General features: G+C 40.8%; 1 protein-coding gene across 3 annotated transcripts in view; it reads left to right on the plus strand.

Annotated features, from left to right (window-relative positions):
• Positions 1 to 4871: 4871 nt before the first annotated feature.
• EFR3A (EFR3 homolog A) overlaps positions 4872 to 23672 on the plus strand; it is a 181337-nt gene continuing 162536 nt past the window's right edge. For all 3 annotated transcript variants that reach the window (XR_014326874.1, XR_014326875.1, XM_082858909.1), the window contains exon 1: positions 4872 to 5024. Coding sequence is in view for 1 of the 3 variants with exons in the window: in XM_082858909.1 (XP_082715035.1) it covers positions 5015 to 5024 (10 nt within the window). In the remaining 2 variants the exon portion in view is untranslated. The remainder of the gene's footprint in view (positions 5025 to 23672) is intronic.

Genomic DNA, 23672 nt, shown 5'->3' on the forward strand with positions numbered 1-23672 from the left:
AAGGCTTGTAAGGGATCTCACTGCCATGAATGCCCCTGTGTTTAAGGAGCTTTTTCCTCTCTCTCCTTTTAGCAGCTCCACTACTCCCTGTGTTAAATGCTAAAGCTAGCTAGCATTTTAGTAAATAACAATGAGAGTTAATGCTTTCCTCTAATTGTTTAAAATGATAGTGTTTCTAAGGAAGAGTTTCCAGCTGTTTTGTCTGACCTAATAAGAACTCCTAACCTTATTATCTCAGGATTTTGCTCCCTATCCATTTGCAATTCTCTTTATAAAGCACAGATGACTGTGACATTTGGCTCGTGGGATGATCAGGAGTGTGTGCCTTGCATGCTGTCCTAGTTGGCACAGAGAGGGGTTAGGAATGACCTTCTGGATTAGAGGCTCATTCTTTTCCTTGTTCTTGTGTGTTTCCAACTACTTTGGCTAGGACGGTAGTGAGAAAATTACTCTAGCATTCAGAGTGCGGTGATCTCAAATGCATGAGCTTAAATGGCAACAGAAATGGCCTGATGAGAGGTATGACATGTATGATCAGAGTCTCATCATACTTCAAGTCTTTTCTAAGAGAATGGAGCTCCACTTTGGTTACACACAGAAACATCTGGAGAGCTTTTAAATTAGGTCCACACCCAGGCCACAATGCAGACCAAACTACATCAGAATCTGGGGAGTGGGAACCGGGCATGGGTTGTTTTGTTTTTGTTTTTGTTTTTTTGGTGGTACGTGGGCCTCTCACTGCTGTGGCCTCTCCCGTTGCGGAGCACAGGCTCCGGACACGCCGGCTCAGTGGCCATGGCCCATGGGTCCAGCCACTCCGTGGCATGTGGGATCTTCCTGGACCGGGGCACGAACCCGTGTCCCCTGCATCGGCAGGTGGACCCTCAACCACTGCGCCACCAGGGAAGCCCCGGGCATGGGTATTTTTAAAAGCTCCCCTGATGATTCCAAAGTTCAGTCAAGTTTGAGAACTGCCTTGAGGGGACTCATAGAATGTTACAACACAGGAATGTCTCTTGATTTTGAAATTGAGGAAAATTAAGTGCAGAGAGGTCAAAGATATCAAAAGGCCAGGTAAGGGGGAAGGCAGTATTCAGACCCACATTTTCCAAGTCCAAAGTCTGTACTTTTGATGCCTCATAAGAACCAGAAAGCCCTGAGTCACTATTAGGCAATGGTAGAAATGGAATGGAAAGAAATGAAACAAGAAGGGCATATTACTGATATAAATATTTAGTGAGAAAGAAAACTAAGGAACGAGAGCATCAATTTGCATCATTATGACCTTTTGGGAATAAGCTTTTGGGAGAAGTAAATAACCTTACAGTTATTTCCTATAAACTGTAAATTTGCTGGCAAATACCTTTGAACACTGTACTTCCTTGGTGGTGCAGTGGTTAAGAATCTGCCTGCCAATGCAGGGGACATGGGTTTGAGCCCTAGTCCGGGAAGATCCCACGTGCTGCAGAGCAACTAAACCTGTGTACTACAACTACTGAACCTGCACTCTAGAGCCAGTGAGCCACAACTACTGAGCCCGCGTGCCACAACTACTGAAGCCCACGCGCCTAGAGGCCGTGCTCCACTACAAAAGAAGCCACTGCAATGAGAAGCCCGTGCACCGCAAGGAAGAGTAGCCCCTGCTTGCCGCAACTAGAGAAAGCCTGCGCGCAGCAACGAAGACGCAACTCAGCCAAAAAAATAATATATATATACCTTTGAACACGAAAGTGCGTGCTAATTAAAAGTGAATCGTCTCAGTGCTTGATTTGGAAATTGGAACAAATACTGGACTAAACATGAAGCAGAGCTATTTTGGGCAATTTGGGCTAAAAGCAAATACTCTGATAGGATGTTGACAATGATCTTTCTAACATCATCTTAACTGATATTATCAGGCAAGCATCCTTTCTGGAAGAGGGATCTATCTAGTGGCTCATCTTGGTGTTGGCCCTACACAGTGTGTACGAACGAGAGCTGGTAAGTGTGCGGACACGGAGATGGATAAAGCCCAATTCCTCCCAGTTCAAATTGGGCTTTAAGAGAGGAGCACTGGGGCTTCCCTGGTGCGCAGTGGTTGAGAGTCCGCCTGCCGATGCAGGGGACACGGGTTCGTGCCCCGGTCCGGGAAGATCCCACATGCCGCGGAGCGGCTGGGCCAGTGAGCCATGGCCGCTGAGCCTGCGCGTCTGGAGCCTGTGCTCCGCAACGGGAGAGGCCACAACAGTGAGAGGCCTGCGTGCCGGAAAAAAAAAAAACAAAAAGAAAAACAACCGAGGTCCAGGAGAAGCAAACACTCTTAGCCTAAGTACTAAGAAGGTGGTGGCAGAATCAGTCCTCTAGAAATTGGGGGTGAGGGGAGGGGTGATACAGAGGGAGAATTTGATCCGGAGGATTTGACAGGGGAAGGGGGTCTGTACAGTAACTGTGTTACCAAAAGCCTACGTGTACTAATTAGGAAAACACTTAGGTGTGGTACATGTGATCCAATCATCAGGATATTATTATTCCTGACCTTGTCCTTCCTTCCTTCCTCAGGATCTTTGGATGCTGATTTTATTTCTGGCAACTGTACAAAACCAAAAGGCCAAGGGGATTAAAAAAAAAAACAATGAAAAAACCAAACCCATTATGGGCCAAACTATCTCAGGGCCTCTGGGATTTGCATCTTTTTTGAACAACGTAAGCAGAGATGTCTGTCATTCGGCATCCGTATCCTCCTTTGCCTTCCTGGGCACTGTGCCCTCTGGATCTCCTCTATCTCTGTCATTTTGGCCCCACACCCTCCCTCAGCAGGCTTTCTCTGACTCTTGCCTTCAGCTTTTGTCCCAGGGCCGAAGACTCCCAAATCTCTCTTCTTGAGATCCCTCTACCTGCCTTCAGCCTGGTATGCCCAGCTGCCTTCAGATCTATTCTCTCGGATGTTTCTCTTGGACGTCACCTCAAGCCTAATACGTAAAAGAGAAACTCACACCCTCTCTTCACATCTCCTCCCTAAAGCAGCTTTCCTTCCCAAGTTGCCTATTGCTCTTCCAGAGCATCCGTTTCCTTATTCTGTAAACTTGGTGTTACGTAACTAACAGATGCCTCGCTTTTGCTCCCAAGTCAGCAGCCAGCAAATTCCAGGGAGTCTTCTTCTGCAGTAAGATTCAGCCCTTTTCTTTTCCACAGCCACCAATACTATGTACCTAACACTCCCTTCTGTATCAAAATCGAGGTCTTCCCTCCATGGATTGTCTGTCGTGCTGTCGGCTCCATAGAACGCTGTTGCTGATAATTCAACGCTACTGTCCTTATAAAGAACCTAGCGTGGTTTCTTAAAGGACATATTCCAAGCTTGCACGTAAAGTTGTTCATTAACTCATTCCATTGTACGTGTTTTGTTTTGTTTTTACATCCAGTCAATAAATATGTACTTTATTTACATAGTTATTAAATTAACATGCTCTAGTCCCCCTACTGTGTGCCAGGCAGGAATACAGAAATATGAACAGAATATGGTTTTTGTCATTTTCTGAAATGTGTACAGCCCAGTGGTAGAATACAAGCACGTATGACAGTTTACTTAGGATTCAGTGGGAAAAGTGCTACAGTAGAGGCAAATCAAGATGTTGTGAAAGTCTGGGGAAGAAAACTGGGACCAGGAAAGATGTTATAGATGATAAAAATATGCAACAATGCATTGAAAGAAAACCAAGTATTTGGTAATCTGCCCCTTATACCCTTAGGCAAGAGACAGCCTCCAACATACCATTTGTACACACTTCCCTGACTCACTCTAAATTGCCCTCCACCCTCCCACAGCCTCTTTAAGAGCTCTCCAGGTCTTTGCTAATTCAAATTCTGCTTTCTTACAAGTCCACCTCAAGATAGTTTCCCTCAAGCCCTCCCCCCTCTTATCTTCACCTTCTTTTTCTTCTCCTTTCAGTACTGTACAATATCATTTCTTAAGCAGAATGTTGGCACTAGGACAAAGGATCTCAAACTTAAATAGGTATTTGAATCACCCTCAAGTGTGATCCATTGGGGTTTAGCTAGGAAGGCAGGAATCTGATTAACAGGTTCCCAGGTGATTCAGGCACAAGAGGATCTTAAGCCACTTTGAGAAACACCGGTTGAGACCTCTGTGGCTTCCTTCGAGTTCTCCATACTGGCTGTCCACAGCCCACAGGGACTAGCTAAGCATATGTGGGTTGCTGAAGGCTCTGGGCTCCAAGTATTCGCTTAGGTGACCATTAGATACATCAATTATCAATCACATTCAGAGAGTCAAGAAAAGTGACTCAGTCAAGTGGATAGAACCGCCCTCTCTGGAGGAAACTGACTACTGAGGCGTGAAATCTCTCTGAGTCACCAGCAGAGCAAGAGGAAATTACATTTGCTGTCCTCTCAGAACAAGCGCAGCCGTCGCCCCTGATGACCTCCGTGTGTCTCAAATAAATCACGCTTTCAGAGAATACAGAACACACTTCAAGTTCAAGAGCTTATAAAAGAAAAAGCCTACAGGTACACGATGCACTCAAGGCCGTCACGCGTAGCCTCACAACCTCATAACCGGGTGCAGTTGCAAGAAACAAATATTGCTAATGCACCTCGCATAAGCGTTCATGAAAATGAATATGACTCAAATCAGGAGGGTTTGACAATAAAACGAAGCCCGAAGTCGCCCTTATGCGCGGCCCTGTCCTCTCCAACTTCCCCAAGCCCCAGCAAGCAGCCCCTCCCTGCCCGGAGCGCGGCCTCCTGTGGAGGCGGGGCCGAGACGTCGGTGACGTGCTGACGTCAGGGCGTGCGGACGCCCAAGTGTCGTCCGGCGCGGAGCTGGGCGGGCTGTAGCTCCTGTCGCCAGCTTCCTTTGCGTGAGCCGCGGGGTTCGTGTCGGCGCTCTCCGCCCTTCGCCCTTCGCCCTTCGCCTCGTCCCGGTCTCCCCGGCACGTCCGTCATGGTGCCGTCGGCGCGCCTGGCGAGGCCCCGCTGAGCCTCGACCCGGCGGCTAGCGCGGCTCGGGGTCACCATGCCTACCCGTGAGTGGCCGGCCGAGGGTCGGATCGGGCGGGGAGCGTTGGGAGGCGGCGGCCCGCTGGGCGCGCACTCAGGTGTCGCCGTCCGGCGGGGCGGTGGGGCAGGCGGGCCTGGCCGGGGAGAGCCAGGAAGTGCCGGCGACCGGCCGAGTTAGTTTCGTTTGGTCTTAGGCTTTCACGCTGGGGTGGCGTGGGAGCCCGTTGTAGAGACGGGGAAACCGAGGTCCGAGCGCTAAGGACGCACGGCTAGTAAGTGGCAGAGCTGCTAGTAAGCTTGACCTGTGGGACTTGGAAGTCCAGCTCTTTCTCCAGCAGAGCTAAATGGCACTGTATGGAAATGCTGAAAATAGCTCCGTCCCATCGCCATTGCCTCCTCACTTGCTCGAGGACCAGGCATCTCCTGGTGGGACGCTCCGGCCTGGCCCAGAGCCCTTCCCCGCGGCGCCCGAAGTCCCAGCTGCCCTGACTTTTCTCTGTGGCACGTCCCGGGGGTTGAAGCAGGTGCTCTTTGGGGAACTTGTTGGACCCACCGGCTTCAGATCAACTGGATCTGACAGCTGATTCCAGTGGCAGCTGATTGAAATTGCAGGTGTAGGCAATTTGAATAAGACGCGTTGAACAAGATTCTGGAGCGTGGGCCCTGTAATCTGCGTGTCCTGCCAGTTACTGAGGGACCCTGAAGTTTGAAAATTGCTGGATAGTGGAGGCGTTTTGGACAAACAGGGTACTATAACACTACCAACGACAAATTTTAAAACGACCCAGAGAATCACCACGTGACTTTAAACCCGGTGACCTATCTGGATATGTGCAGACTAGGGAAGCTCCTGATTTTGCACGTAGAGCAAGCATGATGATGATTGATTCGAGATTCTTTTCAAGTAGGGCTCTTGCAAGCGTTTCATGTTGTAGAATCTTGAAACACTTGTCTGTATGTTTCCAATTAGTTCATATTTCTTAGAATTCATAACTTTTCCTAATTGTCCTTATTTTTGTAGACACATGGGACATTGGATTTCCAGGTCAGCCTCAAATGCATTTTTTGTCCAGTGGTGGATAAAGAGGAATTATTTCCTGATACTAGAAAGGTTTATGTAACGCTGTTACAAATTTTTAAACAATCTTGATGTAAAGATTACTAATAACTCCTCATATATGTATGGGTAAGGTGGATTTTGTTCTCTTAACCCAGTCCTGTGTGTCCTAAACTTGTCGTTCTTGGATTTTTGTATCCCGTACGTATGTCAGCAGTTTATATTTTAATTTTATTCTTCTAGACTGGAGGAATATCATCAGTATTAATTGTCAATTTATTGTTCCTAAATTTATATTTATGTTAACAAGTGAATTAGCACTGTGCTAATCTTTTACTTTCTTAGAAAGCAAAGGGGGTGGGGGAGGAACACCTTTCTTGAAAGTTAAGGCTTCAAGTGGACTTTATTGGTAAAATGGCAATTAAACAGAGTTTTTTAGTTATGTTCTAAGGTTATATAGGCCCATAGAGTGGATAGAGGACTTTTTTTTCCCCTTAATTGTGTGATTTACAATGCAGAACGACACAAGGATGAGCCATGGTGTACTTTGCATAGTTAGTTAGTATCCGTGACCTGACTGGAGGGCAAGTGAAATATTTGAGTTATCTAGCATTGCTGTTAATATTTATCATGGTACAGTTTCTGTGATTGCTTAAAAGTGTGGTACCGATTGGTGGTACATGTGTGAAGTCAGTTGTGTTCATAATTGCCTTTTTCTCTTCTTTTGTGACCAGAACCACCAAAATAGCTGTGATAGTGTATGGATATTAGTACTTCCCAGAAATTCTGCATGTAGAATAAGTAATTTCCAGGAACATTATTATTTTCTTTACGAATTTTTTAGGAAGGAACACCCCCCGTGCCCCGCCAGTAAGTGAAGCTTTTTTCTTTCTAATGTCAGATGAGTTAGGAGGCTCATGTACGTGCTCAGCCAGTTAATCCTTAAGCATTTAGTGAAATAAATGTAATGCTTTTCTGTAAAATGAAAGTGTTGGAGATGATCACTAGGGTCTTTTCAGACTCTATAAAGAGTGACCCTTATTCCAAGCCATAGAATTATTCTACTCTTGCTATTTTGTTGCTTATTTGGAATATTGATACCCTCAGTCGTTGAAACTGGAATTGGTAAGTAAAATCCAGTGGAACATAGTACACCCCTGAAGGCTGAATGATGGCATATCTCATGAATGTTAATAGTCACTTCATTGGACTTATTTAGGAGAGCCATAGACTCTTTTTCAGAAAACAGCTACCTGGAAGGATGTGTGACAGGAAGTTGCTGCGACACAGGAACAGTTCTGTGGTCATGTCACTGTATATTTTCAGGCAGTAGTTTGCAATAATCACTAAGCACAGATTTCAAGACTGTTTCACTAAACGATCTTTTCAAATCTACAAACCTGTAATTTGTCACATCATTTCTCTAAAGGCCTTCATTTCATCCTCCTACACCCAAAGGATCATTAAGAAACATTTTGATTGTGAAGATTTTCCAAACTCTGTATCAGAATTTGAGTGGAAGAAACGTTAAAGCTTCTCAATCCAATCGTTTTATTTTATTTTGCGTATCAGGAGACTGAGACTCGGTGAGTTTCAGTAACTCGGCTAAGGTCACAGGTGGAGTAGAAGCAGGACTTGAACACAGACCTGGGATTAGGGTTTGGGTTAGGGTTCCTATCCATAATCACACTGAGCATAGATACTGTTTATTTTTCCATAGCTAAGTTGATAATAGTTTATCTTTTTTAAAAATTTTCCCTGGAGTAACACTAAGGCAAAAGTGAGCGTGGCCAAAACTTACATCAGACATGTGAACTTAAAAGACTACTTAACATGTTTGCCTTTGCTTCTGTCTTGTCACAGGAATCTGAGCAAAGATTGCCGGGGATTCCAGTGGTATGCTAGGTAGATGCTTGGTTATATAGGTATAGACGTAAACTTTTTAGTAAATTACTTCTATGAAAGGGACTCGTTAGCTGACAGATAACTTGTCTCAAAGCAGGTCCAATAAAATATGCCTTTTTATTATATATGAAAACATTGTATATTGGCTAAGGGAAACTGCAACTATTAACCATTCTTTGCTGTTAAACTATACTTTCAGTAATTATTTGTGGGTAGTGCTTTCTTTTCTCATTTAGATGTTGGCATTGATATCTGGCCGCATTTGTTAGGCTGTGGTAATGTGGTCCATCTGTGTGTGGATTTTTTCCGTTGATGAGGTTGATTATATTTGACTTATTTTTCAATCCATTCTTATGAAATAGTTGCAGAATATAGGTGAATTGTGAAGTGAGGGATGAATGCTGGTGCAAGTGTTTTCATTTAGAAACACATGATAAGTAAACTTGACCTGTTACTGGCTTGTGAACCTTTTGTGTTTGTTCATTCTCTCTCCCTCCCTGCCCCTCACCCCCTTTTCTCCCTCTCCCACCCAGCACCTATGTACACTGCCAGAGTTATAGCTGAAGAGTTTTCTTTCTCACAGCGACCTTTGGCCTGACATGTTTTGGTTACTGCCAGATCTCATCTTTCAATCTGTCCTCACTCATGAGGACACGGGGCTGCATTAAAGATGATGTAGGTCATGGGAGATGAGGCTGGAGAAGGAGAAAGGAGCCAGAATTTGAAGGATGTAAGATGCTGTGCAATTAACGGGACTAGAATTGTGTTCCAGCTGTCACAGTCCCAGTTAGTGGCTATTTTGTAGGCATATTAGCAGTTTCCAACTTAGTGGTTACTTAAAAACTTAAAATTTGCTCTTAATAATAGAAATTGATTATTGGATATTGATTGTGTGCGAGGCAACATACTTTGTGCTTTACAGGAATGATCTTACTTAGTTGTCTCCGACATTGAGGAAGGTCCTATTTGACCAATTATAGAAATGAAGAGATTGGTTCAGGGAAGTGAAGTAGCAAGCCTAATGACATTAAGTGGTGGAGCTGGGATTGGAAGTGGATAGGTGTGACTTCACAGTCCCACTTCTTTTTTCACACTGTACTGCTCTGAGCCAGGCAGGAATTGAATCTGCAGTCCTCAGATCCTATCAGTTTCCTTTAACACTGTCACTTTTGCTTAGCGCTATGCCTGATCACATAATAGGTACTTGGTAAATGTTGAATAAAAGAATGAATTCTAACTGGAGTCAGAGAAGTTATTCTTTGGATACTATAACCTGAAATAACTTTTTTTCCCCATAAAAACAGTGTTATAAAAAGTTTTATAGTTTATGATTAGATTCTTAGCAGACCTGCCTGAAATATTTGCAAGATCTGATACAAGAATATAAATGGAGGCCCGCAAATCATCGTCTAAATGCGGGTTTCTCAGTTTTTGCTCTCAGTGACTTGGACTGGATCATTTTTTGTTTGGGAGGTCTAGGGCTTTCCTGTGCGTTGTAGGATATTTAGCAGCTTCTCTGGCCTCTACCCACTGGAAGCTAGTAGTAATCCTCCCTGTCCCCTAAAGCTGTGACAACCAAATGGTGGGGGGGATTGTCCCTGGGTTGAGAACCACTGGTCTAAATATTAAATGTTATAGACCAAGCTGGGGCCACAGCCTGGCCTGCTTTCCCATCCAGGGTCCCTACAATCTGCTCCCCAGAGATTACTTTCTCAACTTGGAGGTCCAAGCAGACTACAGGCCTGACCTCGTCAGCAGTGATCTGTTGGGTCAGGGTGGGGTCTTGCCTGACCCTGTCCAGCTTCTTTGGGGAGCCAGAGTGAGAAGGTCCCCCCCGCCCCCCATTACCTCCCTTCCATCTCGGGAGTTTGGTACAGTTCTAAGCACCTCCCAAAGCTATTACCACCTGAGTAGAGGGGCAGGTGGGTGGAGGAAGCCCCGCTTTCTCGGGAAACTCCATCTGCCTGGACTCCTGCTTCGGGTAATTTGGGGTGGGCAACTTCAAAGAAAAACAGCTGCCGCCATCTTTCTCTGGTTTCCTAGGATGCGATTTTCAGTATTGTCCCCTCCCCCACCCAGACGTACCTCTCTAAAAGGAAAGGAAACTCTGTGTTTTGGGAAGCAGAGGCCCTTTCCCCCACACCTCCACCCCCGAGTCGAGTGAAAGCACTAGTTCTTAGGAGAAAGCCACATCTTACCTATTATATAGTTCAACTTAGGTATGGAATGATCCCAGGTCATCTGAATACTGGGTGGGTATTCACAACTACATACTTCATACTACCTTTATGGGGGATGGAAAGGTATGGTATAGAAGTATTATAAAAATCTGTGGCCAAAGATTTGAAGAAGGATTCAAAGTTAACATCAAATAAAAGATCAGTATTTGCAGTATTTATACAAATCGGAAAGCAAAATACCACCAACCTCTGTGGTTAAAGCACACACCTATGCTTGTCAAAGTCTAAGTGCAAATGGTTGATAAAGATTTGGGGGGAGATGGTTCAATTTTACTAATAAAGAAATGCTAATTAAAAGCTGAAATCATTTTTGGTTTACCGCATTACCGAAGACTTTTTAACAGTAATAGGCAAAGGTGGTGGTGAGGTGCAGTAGAAAAGGCAGAAGTTTAAATTGGTACAACTCTTGGAAAGTAATTTGGCAATATTTTATCAAGTGCTCTGATAATGTTTTTACTCATTGACCCAGTAATTTCACTTTGGAGAATTCTTAAGAAATGATTAAAAACATAAACTGCACTAGGATGTCTGCCCTGAGGTGTCTGTCACCATAATATTTATAAAATAGTAAAAACCCAGAAACTTTAATATTCAATAATGGAGCAGTGGTGCAAACATAGAATATTTGAATATAGAACATCCTTGCAACAAAATATCATGCAGCCATTTAAAATACTTATGAAAACACTGGGATTATGAACTGTTTTTATTTTCTTTTCTATAATTTGTGTCTTCCAGAGTTTCTACAGTTAGCGTATAATCCACAATCAGAAAGAATTGCTTAAGTTTTTTTTTTTTACAACTTTACCATAATTTTTTCAACATTTTCATAATTCTTTCCAAAACCTAAATGAAACAAAATATTGCCCTGAACTGGTTCTTCCTTTAGCCCATAGAAAAGAATTTTGGGTAACTGATCAGATAGTGTTGATTGTGTGTGTATGTATATATATGGCTTAGGAGCACAGTGCATTTACTATCTGATTGCTATTGCTGTCAGGTGATAGCAAATGCTTATCATTGGTGTTTTATTCTGAAAGGAGGAAGAAATGATTTCTGATTTATTAAGTGGTGGTTTCAGTTGTGAAAACCTGAAAGGTTGAGATGAATCACTTTGGGTTTGGTTTATTGGGAGTTTGTAGGCTTGTTTTGTTTTGTTTTTTTTCCCTGAATGATTGTGTATTGTAGAATGAACACAATTCTAGGGAAGTATGATCACAAAGTGAATGTTGGCAATTCCTCCTATGATTAATATGTCAAACCTGTCAAAATTCTTTCATCATTTGTATTTGCCAGGTTTATTCCACTCTTGAAATGAGCCTGCTTTCGCATATGCTCGAAGTCAAGCAGGAGCTACTATTCATTTTCCTCTTTCTGTATAGGCTGTCATATCCTCCCTTCTGCATATTTATTTACTGCTTGCTAACTTTAGGTGTTATTAGATAGCATGATTCTAATTTTCATTAAAGAAGGAATCACTACTCAGGTTTTTGTCATTGTCCCTCTGCATCGAGTTTGCCATATTCTAAAAAATGGGCATTAAACCTTTTGCTCTGCAGTCTTGAAGAGGACTTTCATTCCCCTCAATGCCATTATGTTTGGTTTTATTCTTAGTTGGTGAGTTCATTACCAGACCTCCAGGGTATTTCTGCTATACTGTATCCAGTACGTTTCTGGATAATTCTAAGTGTTCTTCACACCCCTGCTATTTAATCGGCTTTTTGTACAGCTGTCTTGGCAAATTGCTACAAAGTTCTGTGGGCTGTGGTTGCACTTAACTTTAAATGGATCTCACTCCCGCTGGGTAGGGAAAATGAAATATAAGATGTTCAGGTTTGCTGTGGTCAATTCCTGGGGCCTCGTAAATGGCAAAAGGTACTGGCCAGGCTAAAGGACTGGAGTGGAAGTTGAAAGGAGTGGTCCGTTTATGACATCTGACATAAATTGTTTTTTGAACTTAGTTATAAGTATTTTTATTAACTATTTGATCCGTTAAATGGAAAATGTTAATACTTCTCAGGGAAATGTAGATACAGTAGAATTTATGTAATTGTGCTTTAGAGGTAGAAATGCTTTATGAACATGTGATTAGAATCAGAATCAGAATTGCTTCTTGGATTGTTACCCTTTGCTGCAGCTGGTTCCAGAAGGGCATCTACAGAGGAGGGTAGTCCAGGCAGATGTGTAATAGCTAGAATTTTGGGTCTAAGTTCCTATGGGGTTTTCCCATTCTCTTAGCTGGCTGGACGATGTGAACTTCAGGGGTCCAGTTTCTTTTTCAGTTCACAGCCCAGATCAGAAACAGACTTAAGTAATTTGTCTACTCCATGCTACCTTTTCCCTTGGTTCCATCCTGCTTCATCACTTGGTCTTCCAAGGATGGGAGCACCTTTGGGAAGCTGCCCAGGTTTGTCTTACTGTGCCATCTTTACGAAATGGAAGAGCTCAGGTCCAGGAGATTGAGGAAAGAAACTGCCCCAGGTCAGTTCTATTTGTATGACCTTTACTAAAGCTCCACCCCCTGGCACAGGATTCTCATTGGGAGTTCCTGAGCATTACGTGTTGTTCTTGATCCGTATTGGAGGGTGGCACAAGGGAAGTTTGAGCTGCTAGACCTAAGTTTTCAGGATGTCTTCCATGGAAATATAATAGGGACTGCTGTGTGGAGAGGGTGCTGAAGAGACTGAGCAGGTAGGCCTCTCGCCCTGACCCAGCTTCAGCCGGGCCAGCTCTGTTTTTAATCTGTCTTACGGTTAAGATTCTGCATCCAATTTCAGGAGGTAAATAACATTGGCTCCTTTTTAAAAAGTTTGAAATTTATGGTATTAGACATTAGAATGTGCCTTCTGACAAGAACGTAAGATATTTTAGAATCAAAAGCTTAGGAACCTAGAGGCAAAACCAAAGCCATTTAGCTGATGGTGCCTCACCTGCTTTTGCTCTAATGACCTCTAGGAATGGAGCTGTCTCGTCTCTCCTTGGAGTCGTTCCGGTCATAGGCGCCGTCTGTATACTCTTGGAGTCACAAGCATTCTCTTTCAGTCTTTCTTCCTGCTGGATTTCTCTTAGGGATTGATTCACTCAGCAGATTATTTTAGTGCCTACATGTGCAAGGCAGTGATAGGTGGGGAATATGGAGATGAATAAAGCAGTGCCTAGCTTTAAAAAGTTTATCCAGTCTATAGAACCTTGTGTAGAGGGCTATCACACAAAGAAGGAAATGCAGGCCCCCTGAGACAGTGCTGTGGGGTTCACAGAGAGACTGCAAGGAAAAGGCAAGTGGAAGATGGCGTCCTCCGCCTGAGTAGTTACCAGAGGTGAGAGTGCGGGTTGGGGAAGTTAAGTTGAGTCACGCAGGTGGCAGTAACCAACAGCTGGCGGGAGTAAGTCATTGGTGCTGGAGAGCGTGACGACTTTAAGGCCATATATATATTTGGTAATTCTGTCTTTTAAGCAACACATACTTATCAACGCCTAGTATGTGCCAGCTATTACAGGCACTGAGGCCACAGCAGTACCTCATACTAGACACGTGGGCATCACCCCGGCCATCTTCTCTGCTCTCATGAAGCTTAATCTGGGGAGGAAGACAAGTGCTGACCAGACACTTATCTTCCTCACCAGACTAATTACAAGCACCTAATGTCTGTTTTCTTTGCCAACGTATATATAGTTTTTGATACAGTAGGTGGCTCATGGTACACATTCGGTGGATATTTGTAGAGTGACTCAGATTACTAAAGGAGAAACACAGGTTGCTATGGAAACACATGAGAGAGGTTGGAGGGAGAGCAGTTAGAGGTTATTAGAATACAGTAGTCTGAGTGGTGGGCTTTGGGACTTGGATGATAGTAGTGGGATGGATTGCAGTGTACAAATCTGAATATTGTTGAGAAAGTACAATTCATAGGATTAATTGGATGAGGCATTGAGGGAGAAGGAGTCAGGATTCACTCCCAGATTTCAGGCTTGATCATTTGGGTGAACTGCTCTGGTATGATACAGGGACTTTCTGGAGAATGAGCTGTTTGGGAGACTTGAGATGGCAGGTGCATCCGTTGTAGGGTATGTTAAGTGTGTGGTGCCTTACAGGACTTTCAGGGTACATTTGTAGGAATAACAGTGGATGAAATTACTAAAGGATAAGTTGTAAAGAGAGGAAAGATGCTGAGGCAGATCCTCGAGGAACGTGTTCATTTAAGCATGGAATCGGCAGAGGGAGCAGGTGGAACATTGTTAAAACAAATGCTTGCACGACAAGAACTAGGTAAGACTCACGACAGTCCATTTATTTATAGAAGCGCTGGAAGCATTTCAATGTAGCAAGGAAAAGAGCTGGACAGTCTCTTACTGTTTGATGTGAGGCTTTTGACAATGATAGTTTATGAAGTGTTAGGAAAAAAATCTTACTTTAAAACCTTAAAGATGATTGTCTGTCTTAATTGTGGTATGTACTGTCCTGTACTTATGTCATTAACTTGTCACAGCTTCCTAGCTGAGGGGAGAGATTGTCAAATTATACTTGGTTGAGAGGATATAAACTCTTCTATAATTCCGGGGTAGACAAGCTAAATTGTGCAATGTGCGGGTAGAAATTAGGGAAGCTCCACATATGTAATCTACAACTTTCATATAGAAATAAACTATTAGTAACTTATCATCCCGTGCTGTCTTCTTTGAGTCTCGCTGTTACGTGTATTTGTGGAAGAACTGAATGCTCGTGGCAGATACAGTGCTTATGTAAACTTGCTGAGGAACTGCTTTACTTCAAAGAACTGAGGGGGCATTTAGAGACTGGAGCTGTCACCTGAGAGCATCAGTTAGCCCTTTGAGTGTTGAGCACCACATTCTCCCCCCACAGCTGATACTCCTCTTTTTTCCCTTCCCTATCCATTGCTTTCTGCGTGACAGTGACATGGAGTAGACGGCCTCTATTCTCTTTTCAGCAGCAAAGAAATATTGCTGCTCTTTTTGCTGCCTGCCCTGATAGGGTACAACAACATGCTGATTAAGGGCTGAAAAATTTTAAAGCTTCCTATCCAGTGGTTTCAAGAACATTAGGGAGGGGTGAGTAACAGTTAAGTGTGGTTTGGCTGCAGAGCTTTCGCTGGAATGGCCGTTGATTCCACCATTCTTAATTTTTTAAATCTAAAATTTCACTGTGTTCAACCTTTCTAAAGAATCTGAGTATTTACACAAAAGTGAGATGATTTTCTCTTGTTCCGTTTTAATTTTCAAGAGTGAATAGTTTCTTTTTGTAGTTGTAGTAATAACATGAATACTACAAGTGTGTATAGATTTCCAGGTTCTCCCTTTGTGTATAAATGCCACAGAAAGTTGCCCTGTTCTTTATTTCTTCCATGCATTCGTTGTTATAAGTCTTACCTTTGAACTTGAGGAAGATATAGTAATACATTGAAATCTTCAGATTTCAAAATCTTCAGCATCAGATTTTGGTTTATGATTCATTAAAAAAGATATTAGAGAAGACTAGATTGCCTTCTTAAGAGTTTTGATTAACATAAAAGTCAGTTGTGCATGCTGTGACCATAATGTGTATAATAAATTAAAAGAATACCTAATTTAAAGAAGTCTTAGGCTTTTAACATTGTGTTACCCAAGTGAATACAAAATGTTTAGAGTCTTTATGCTTTAGCTGGAAGTTTTGGGGAGACTATGTCAAGCACTGAACCTCGAAGGTTTAAATTAGTAGCTTAATGTTTTTCAAATTAAACTTTGTACTTAGCTAGACCCACTCAGAAAGTCCTGTGTTATATTTTCCTATCTTCAAACTTTGGATAGAGAAATTAAATACATATTCTGTTTAGATACATAATGAGAGTGTTCCCTATCTTTCCCTTTACTGTTTAATCAGGAAGTTTAATCATCTCAATTCAAATGAAAATCTTCAACATATGGCATAGACGTGGGTGTTGTGAAATCTGTAAGAAGAATCAATGCCGTTGGTATATTGAATGTATTTGTTCTGAAAGTAATTTCGGAAGTTACAAACACCCCAGATTTAACCCTTTTGTTGTTCTGTGACTAATAAGGAAATAAGAATTTGTTAAAATTTAAGTCGGGGAATTTTAATGCTGTTTTGAATTTTGCCTGAAATAACTCATATCCTGCTTTTGAAATATTCAGAGAATTTTTAATTAAAAATAACTCAAACGTCTGGTTCACTGAGAAAGATCCTAGTCATTGTCTATGGTGGATTCTTTATGTTTGTAATGGTGACAAATTAGTATCTTTTGATTTAAGGGTTTATTTTCCTCACTACAGTGCCTTAGCTCGTTTAAGCAGAAATTGGATTTGGATGTGTTGATGTTTTTTTGTTTTTGTTTTTTTTTAAAAGAACTTAGCTAGAACTCTGCAGAAAACCCCACCTTTATCTTTTTTCAATATCCAGGTTTTCATTGTGGACAGTAGGGTAGCAGTAGGGTTTTAAACTGTGACCTCAGTAGTACAAATACTTACTAAGGTCACAGTAAGTATACTGATGGAAATAATTGATTTTTAAAAAGAGCTGTATTGAGATATATAATTTGCATACCTGTGTTAAGTATATGGAAAGATGTGATTTTTATGTAAAATAAAAACTGTACAAATTACCTGAGCAGTGATTATAAATGTGAAATCCTAGATGCCCAACCTTTCCTTTCCCCCAGATTTTGATTCAGTAGGACTCACAATTCGATAAATTGCACGGTGTTAGGAGGCGTGCTAAAATGAAAGATACTGAGTGGCAAGATTCTGAAATTCTAGTTCTTTTTAACCTCTTTATTATAAATCAGATATTTTTTCCTCTGGATTTTAAAACTTACACAGTATATTTTTAAATTTAAAAATCTGAAATCATCCAGTACCAGATTACCATAATCCCAAAATGAGTGTTTTAATTTGTAGAGCAGAGAATTAACTGGACTTTTTCCTCTGCATGCCCAGATTATAATAAAGCAAAGGATTCCCACCTTATTTCTACAAAGTAAAAATGGGTTGTAGCTTCAAAACTGAAACTTGCTTTAAGTATGGATTTGCTGCTAGAGTTTTGTGAAAGTTTACATATAAATGCTTCTATTATTTTCCTTGTTAGTTTTGGGAGTATTTCGTTGTTACAAACTGAAACTCACAGTGCACAGTGGATAGGGAAGCTTTAAGACATCCTAAACAGCAGTTGTCATTTGGCTGTGATTTTGTAAAGTAATGAGGTTCTCTCCCCCTTTTTTCAGTGGCTGGGCTCCATACAGCTCTTGTTTGTTGTCAGGTGTGCTGGGAATTCACCAGTAACTTTTTGTGGGGGCAATCTAATAGCCTAACAAAAGCTTCTCATTTTTCCTTTCATGATGTTCTTGTATTCTTAGGGATATTTTAGAGCTCAGAGTAACCTACAATAGGAAAAGAAGACACTTTCTAGAAGTGGGAACTTTTGTAATATGACAGGTTCTCAGGCAGGGTGTCACTTCTCCATTCTCTACCATCTGACTTGTTGGAGAGCTTGGTAACAAGAGTGTAATCTTTGGGCAGCTGTGAAATATTTTGACTGTGTTGCTCTACTCTCCATATTAAACAGTTCAGCTTATTCAAAAAAAAGCCATCTCAGGAAGGCAGTACAGTATAGAAACTGTTAAGAGCACAGGCTCTTAAGTGGATCCACCACTTCTAGTTGTGTGACCTTGGACAGATTACTTTTATCTTTCTGATTTCCTATTTGTAACCTACAGATGTTGATACCTACCTCATACAGTTATGAGCATTAAGGAAGATAAAATCTGGAATATAGTAGATGCTCAAATATTGGTTGAATGCATTCTGAAAGAATCATACTGGCAGATAAGGAATAGATAAGCACAGGGTATTCCTGGGGTAGGTCTTCTGGTTTTCTACTATATTTTGCATTATATCCATGAAACCAGAATTTGTGCCGCGGGGAACTTGCATTTAGTATTTGCTGTTGTATTAGTTTACTAGGGCTGCTGTAATAAAATACCGCAAACTGAGTGACTTGAGCAACGAATTTATTGGCTCACAGTTTTGGAGGTCAGAAGTCTGAAATCAAGGTGTTGGCCGAGTTGGTTCCTTCTGAGGGCCGTGAGGGAAGGGTGTGTTCCAGGCCTTTTGCTCTGGCTTGTAGATGGCCAATTTCATGTTCACCTGGAGTGCTCCCTGTATGCATGTCTGTCTCTTAATTTTCCCCTTTTATAAGGATACCAGATATATTGGATTAGGGCCCACTCTAATGACTTCATCCTCACTTAATTGCCTCTGCAAAACCTTATCTCTAAATAAGGTCACATTCTGACGCCCTGGGAGTTAGGACTTAAGCATATGAATTTGGAGGGGGATACAGTTCAACCCGTAATAGCTATGTGAGACATGAAAGTGAAACAGATTTTTTACTTAACAATATTTCCATTTTCTAAACATGCTTATTTATTAAACTTTGATGTAAACTGATGGCATAGTAACTTTTTATTTTGCTAAAACCAAATATTCATTTATTTAAACTTAGGGTGAAGTATATCTAGCGCTAGAAGAAAATTGGTAGAGTTGAACAAAAGTTCTTTCTTTTCATGGCTCAGTTATTTGGTATGCCACTAAATTCTCTGAAGGCTGACTTAAAGTCATTTTGGCATTTGAGTTGATTTCAGGAATGGTACATATCTTAATATCTAGCAAATACAGAATTTACTGGTCTACATGTTATATGAAATCTTACTTGTGTTAGTTTTTCAAAGCTGCCATATACAAGGTACCATAAGCCAAGTGGCTTAAGACAACAGAATATTCTCACAGTTCCAGAACCTAGAAGTCTGAAATAAGGTGTGGGCAGGGCCATGCTCTCCCATAAGTTTCTAGGGAAGGATCCTTCCTTGCCTCTTCTAGCTCTGGTGGCTGCTGGCAAGCCTTAGAGTTCCTTGGTTTGTGGCAGCATGAATCTAATCTCTTCCTGTCTTCAATGTGGCCTTCTTCCCTGTGTGTCTCCTCTTTCTCTTATCCACTTGTCTTATCTTTCTCTTTATGAGGGTACCAGTCTTTGGATTAAGGGCCCACCCTAATCCAGGATGACCTCCTTTTAATTTGATTCCATGTGCAAAAACTCTGTTTCCAAATAAGGTCACATTCACAGGTACTGGGGTTAGGACTTCAACATATCTTTTTTGTGGGAACACAGTTCAACCTGCAACGTTTGTCCATTGCTTTAAAAAGTTAGCTTCTTTTAACTTCTCTAATCTTCCAAGTATTCTTGACTAGTGAATGGACAACTTTGTTATCACAGATTAATGTTCTTGAGCCTCACAATTGAGAACCCTCCCACTGTCTTGATGGTTAACCCATTACCTTGGTTTTCCAGGTAAAGAATTATGCTTCACTTTCAGCTCTTTGTCCTGTTTCAGTAGTTTGTTGCAAATTCTTTTTAAAGTGCCTTTTGTCTCATACTTTCTTTACCAACTCAGTGTTATGAGTTATGTTTGAAATTGTTGAACCTACTATTTTATAATTTACAATAGATTGCAATTCCAGGAGCCTTTTGTAACTGGAACGTGTGTTATCTTACTGCTGAATGCATCTTATCTCTAGTACTTTTTATGAAGACAAGGTATTCTATACCGATAGAATGGTGTGAGCAGGTGCATGGGGATGAATAGGTTTGGAGCTTGATTTAAGAGCTGTGAATATTCACAGTTTTTATCTGGGAAGTAAGACTGAAAAGGTAGAGACTGTGCCCAGGTTCATCTCCAAAACCAGCCTAACAATGAAGTATAAATAAATTGGGGACATCTTTATTTTGGTAAAGTGTAACTGACTTCACTTTTTAAATCTTTAAATAAATGTGTGTGTGTGTAGCTAAAATGAACTATTAAATTTATCATATATATTTTGTAAAATAAGTGATTTGGGTTTTTGTAGGTATGCTCTGAATGAACTATCTTATAATTTGTCTAATAGTGGATACTATTTTAATAACCTTTTCCATTATATTCCATTATATTCTTAATATATTTCTGACATACAATAAAATATCTTGTAGTCATAGTCTTTCTGTGTTAACTTTGCCTTAAAAAAACCTCACAGCCTTTTCAGAGGCATTTGGAAAATGTCAGTTTTGTTTTCTTTTTTTTTTTTTTTAACTTTCACAAATTGGAAATGTCACAGTCAGACAGCTTCTGAGGAGAAATAGAAAGCTTTTATTGTGAGTCAAGGTTTGAACTTTATTTATTTATTATTATTTTCTTCTTATTAGTCATCCATTTTATACGCATCAGTGTATACATGTCAGTCCCAATCACCCAATTCATCACACCACCACCCCCATCCACCCCGCCGCTTTCCCCCCTTGGTGTCCATACGTTTCTTTCTCTACTTCTGTGTCTCAATTTCTGCCCTGCAAACCAGTTCATCTGTACCATTTGTCTAGGTTCCATATATATGCGTTAATATACAATATTTGTTTTTCTCTTTCTGACTTACTTCACTCTGTATGACAGTCTCTAGATGCATCCCAGTCTCTACAAATGACCCAATTTCGTTCCTTTTTATGGCTGAGTAATATTCCATTCTGTATACGTACTACATCTTCTTTATCCGTTCGTCTGTTGATGGGCATTTAGATTACTTCCATGACCTGGCTATTGTAAATAGTGCTGCAGTGAACATTGGGGTGCATGTGTCTTTTTGAATTATGCTTTTCTCTGGGTATATGCCCAGTAGTGGGATTGCTGGGTCATATGGTAATTCTATTTTTGGTTTTTAAAGAACCTCTGTACTGTTCTCCATAGTGGCTGTATCAATTTACATTCCCACCAACATTGCAAGAGGGTTCCCTTTTCTCCACACCCTCTCCAGAATTTGTTGTTTGTAGATTTTCTGGTGATGCCCATTCTAACCAGTGTGAAGTGATACCTCGTTGTAGTTTTGATTTTCTTTTCTCTGATAATTAGTGATGTTGAGCATCTTTTCATGTGTCTCTTGGCCATCTGTATGTCTTCTTTGGAGAAATGTCTGTTTTGGGCTTCTGCCCATTTTTGGATTGGGTTGTTTGTTTGTTTGATATTGAGCTGCATGAGCTGTTTATATATTTTGAAGATTAATCCTTTGTCCATTGATTCGTTTGCAAGTATTTTCTCCCATTCTGACTGTTGTCTTTTCGTCTTCTTTATAGTTTCCTTGGCTGTGCAAAAGCTTTTAAGTTTCATTAGGTTCCATTTGTTTATTTTTGTTTTTATTTCCATTACTCTAGGAGGTGGGTCAAAAAAGATCATGCTGTGATTTATGTCGAAGAGTGTTCTTATGTTTTCCTCTAAGAGTGTTATAGTGTCCGGTGTTACATTTAGGTCTTTGATTCATTTTGAGTTTATTTTTGTGTATGGTGTTAGGGAGTGTTCCAACTTCATTCTTTTACATGTAGCTGTCCAGTTTTCCCAGCACCACTTATTAAAGAGGCTGTCTTTTCTCCTTTGTAAACTCTTGCCTTCTTTGTCAAAGATAAGGTGACCATATGTGCATGGGTTTAACTCTGGGTTTTCTATCCTGTTCCATTGATCTATATTTCTGTTTTTGTGCCAGTGCCATATTGTCTTGATTACTGTAGCTTTGTAATATAGTCTGAAGTCAGGGAGTCTGATTTCCTCCAGCTCCGTTTTTTCTCTTAAGACTGCTTTGGCTATTCAGGGTCTTTTGTGTCTCCATACAAATTTTAAGATTTTTTTGTTCTAGTTCTGTAAAAAATGCCACTGGTAATTTGATAGGGATTGCACTGAATCTGTAGATTGCTTTGGGTAGTATAGTCATTTTCACGATATTGATTCTTCTAATCCAAGAACATGGTATATCTCTCCAACTGTTGGTATCATCTTTAATTTCTTTCATCAGTGTCTTATAGTTTTCTGCATACAGGTCTTTTGTCTCCCTAGGTAGGTTTATTCCTAGGTGTTTTATTCTTTTTGCTGCAATGGTAAATGGGAGTGTTTCTTTAATTTCTCTTTCAGATTTTTCATCATTGGTGTATAGGAATGCAAGAGATTTCTGTGCATTAATTTTGTAGCCTGCAACTTTTCCAAATTTGTTGATTAGCTCTAGTAGTTTTCTGGTAGCATCTTTAGGATTCTCTATGTATAGTATCATGTCATCTGCAAACAGTGACAGTTTTACTTCTTCTTTTCCAATTTGTATTTCTTTTTCTTCTCTGATTGCCATGGCTAGGACTTCCAAAACTATGTTGAATAATAATGGTGAGAGTGGATATCCTTGTCTTGTTCCTGATCTTAGAGGAAATGCTTTCAGTTTTTCACCATTGAGAATGATGTTTGCTCTGGGTTTGTCGTATATGGCCTGTATTATGTTGAAGTAGGTTCCCTCTGTGCCCACTTTTGGGAGAGCTTTTATCATAAATGGGTGTTGAATTTTGTCAAAAGGTTTTTCTGCATCTATTGAGATCATCATATGGTTTTTATTCTTCAATTTGTTAGTATGGTGTATCACATTGATTGATTTGCATATACTGAAGAATCCTTGCATCTCTGGGATAAATCCCACTTGATCATGGTGTATGATCCTTTTAATGTGTTGTTGGATTGTGTTTGCTCGTATTTTGTTGAGGATTTTTGCATCTATATTCACCAGCGATATTGGTCTGTAATTTTCTTTTTTTGTAGTATCTTTGTCTGATTTTGGTATCAGGGTGATGGTGGCCTCATAGAATGAGTTTGGGAGTTTTCCTTCCTCTGCAATTTTTTGGAAGAGTTTGAGAAGGATGGGTGTTAGCTCTTCTCTAAATGTTTGATAGAATTCACCTGTGAGGCCATCTGGTCCTGGACTTTTGTTTGTTGGAAGATTTTTAATCAGTTTAATGAAAGTTTCAATTTCATTACTTGGTGATTGGTCTGGTCATATCTTCTGTTTCTTCCTGGTTCAGTCTTGGAAGGTTATACCTTTCTAAGAATTTGTCCATTTCTTCCAGGTTGTCCATTTTATTGGCATAGAGTTGCTTGTAGTAGTCTCTTAGGATGCTTTGTATTTCTGCCATCTCTGTTGTAACTTCTCCTTCATTTCTAATTTTATTGATTTGAGCCCTCTCCCTCTTGATGAGTCTGGCTAATGGTTTATCAATTTTATCTTCTCAAAGGACCAGCTTTTAGTTTTATTGATCTTTGCTATTGTTTTCTTTGTTTTTATGTCATTTATTTCTGCTCTGATCTTTATGATTTCTTTCCTTCTGATAAGTTTGGGTTCTGTTTGTTCTTTCTCTCGTTCCTCTAGGTGGAACGTTAGATTGTTTATTTGAGATGTTTCCTGTTTCTTGAGGTAGGCTTGTATAGCTATAAACTTCCCTCAGAACTGCTTTTGCTGCATCCCATAGGTTTTGGATTGTTGTGTTTTCATTGTCATTTGTCTCTAGGTATTTTTTTATTTTCTCTTTGATTTCTTCAGTGATCTCTTGGTTCTTTAGTAACGTATTGTTTAGCCTCCAT

Source organism: Leucopleurus acutus (genome assembly GCF_964270905.1).
Source record: "Leucopleurus acutus genome assembly, chromosome: 17".
NCBI lineage: Eukaryota > Metazoa > Chordata > Mammalia > Artiodactyla > Delphinidae > Leucopleurus > Leucopleurus acutus.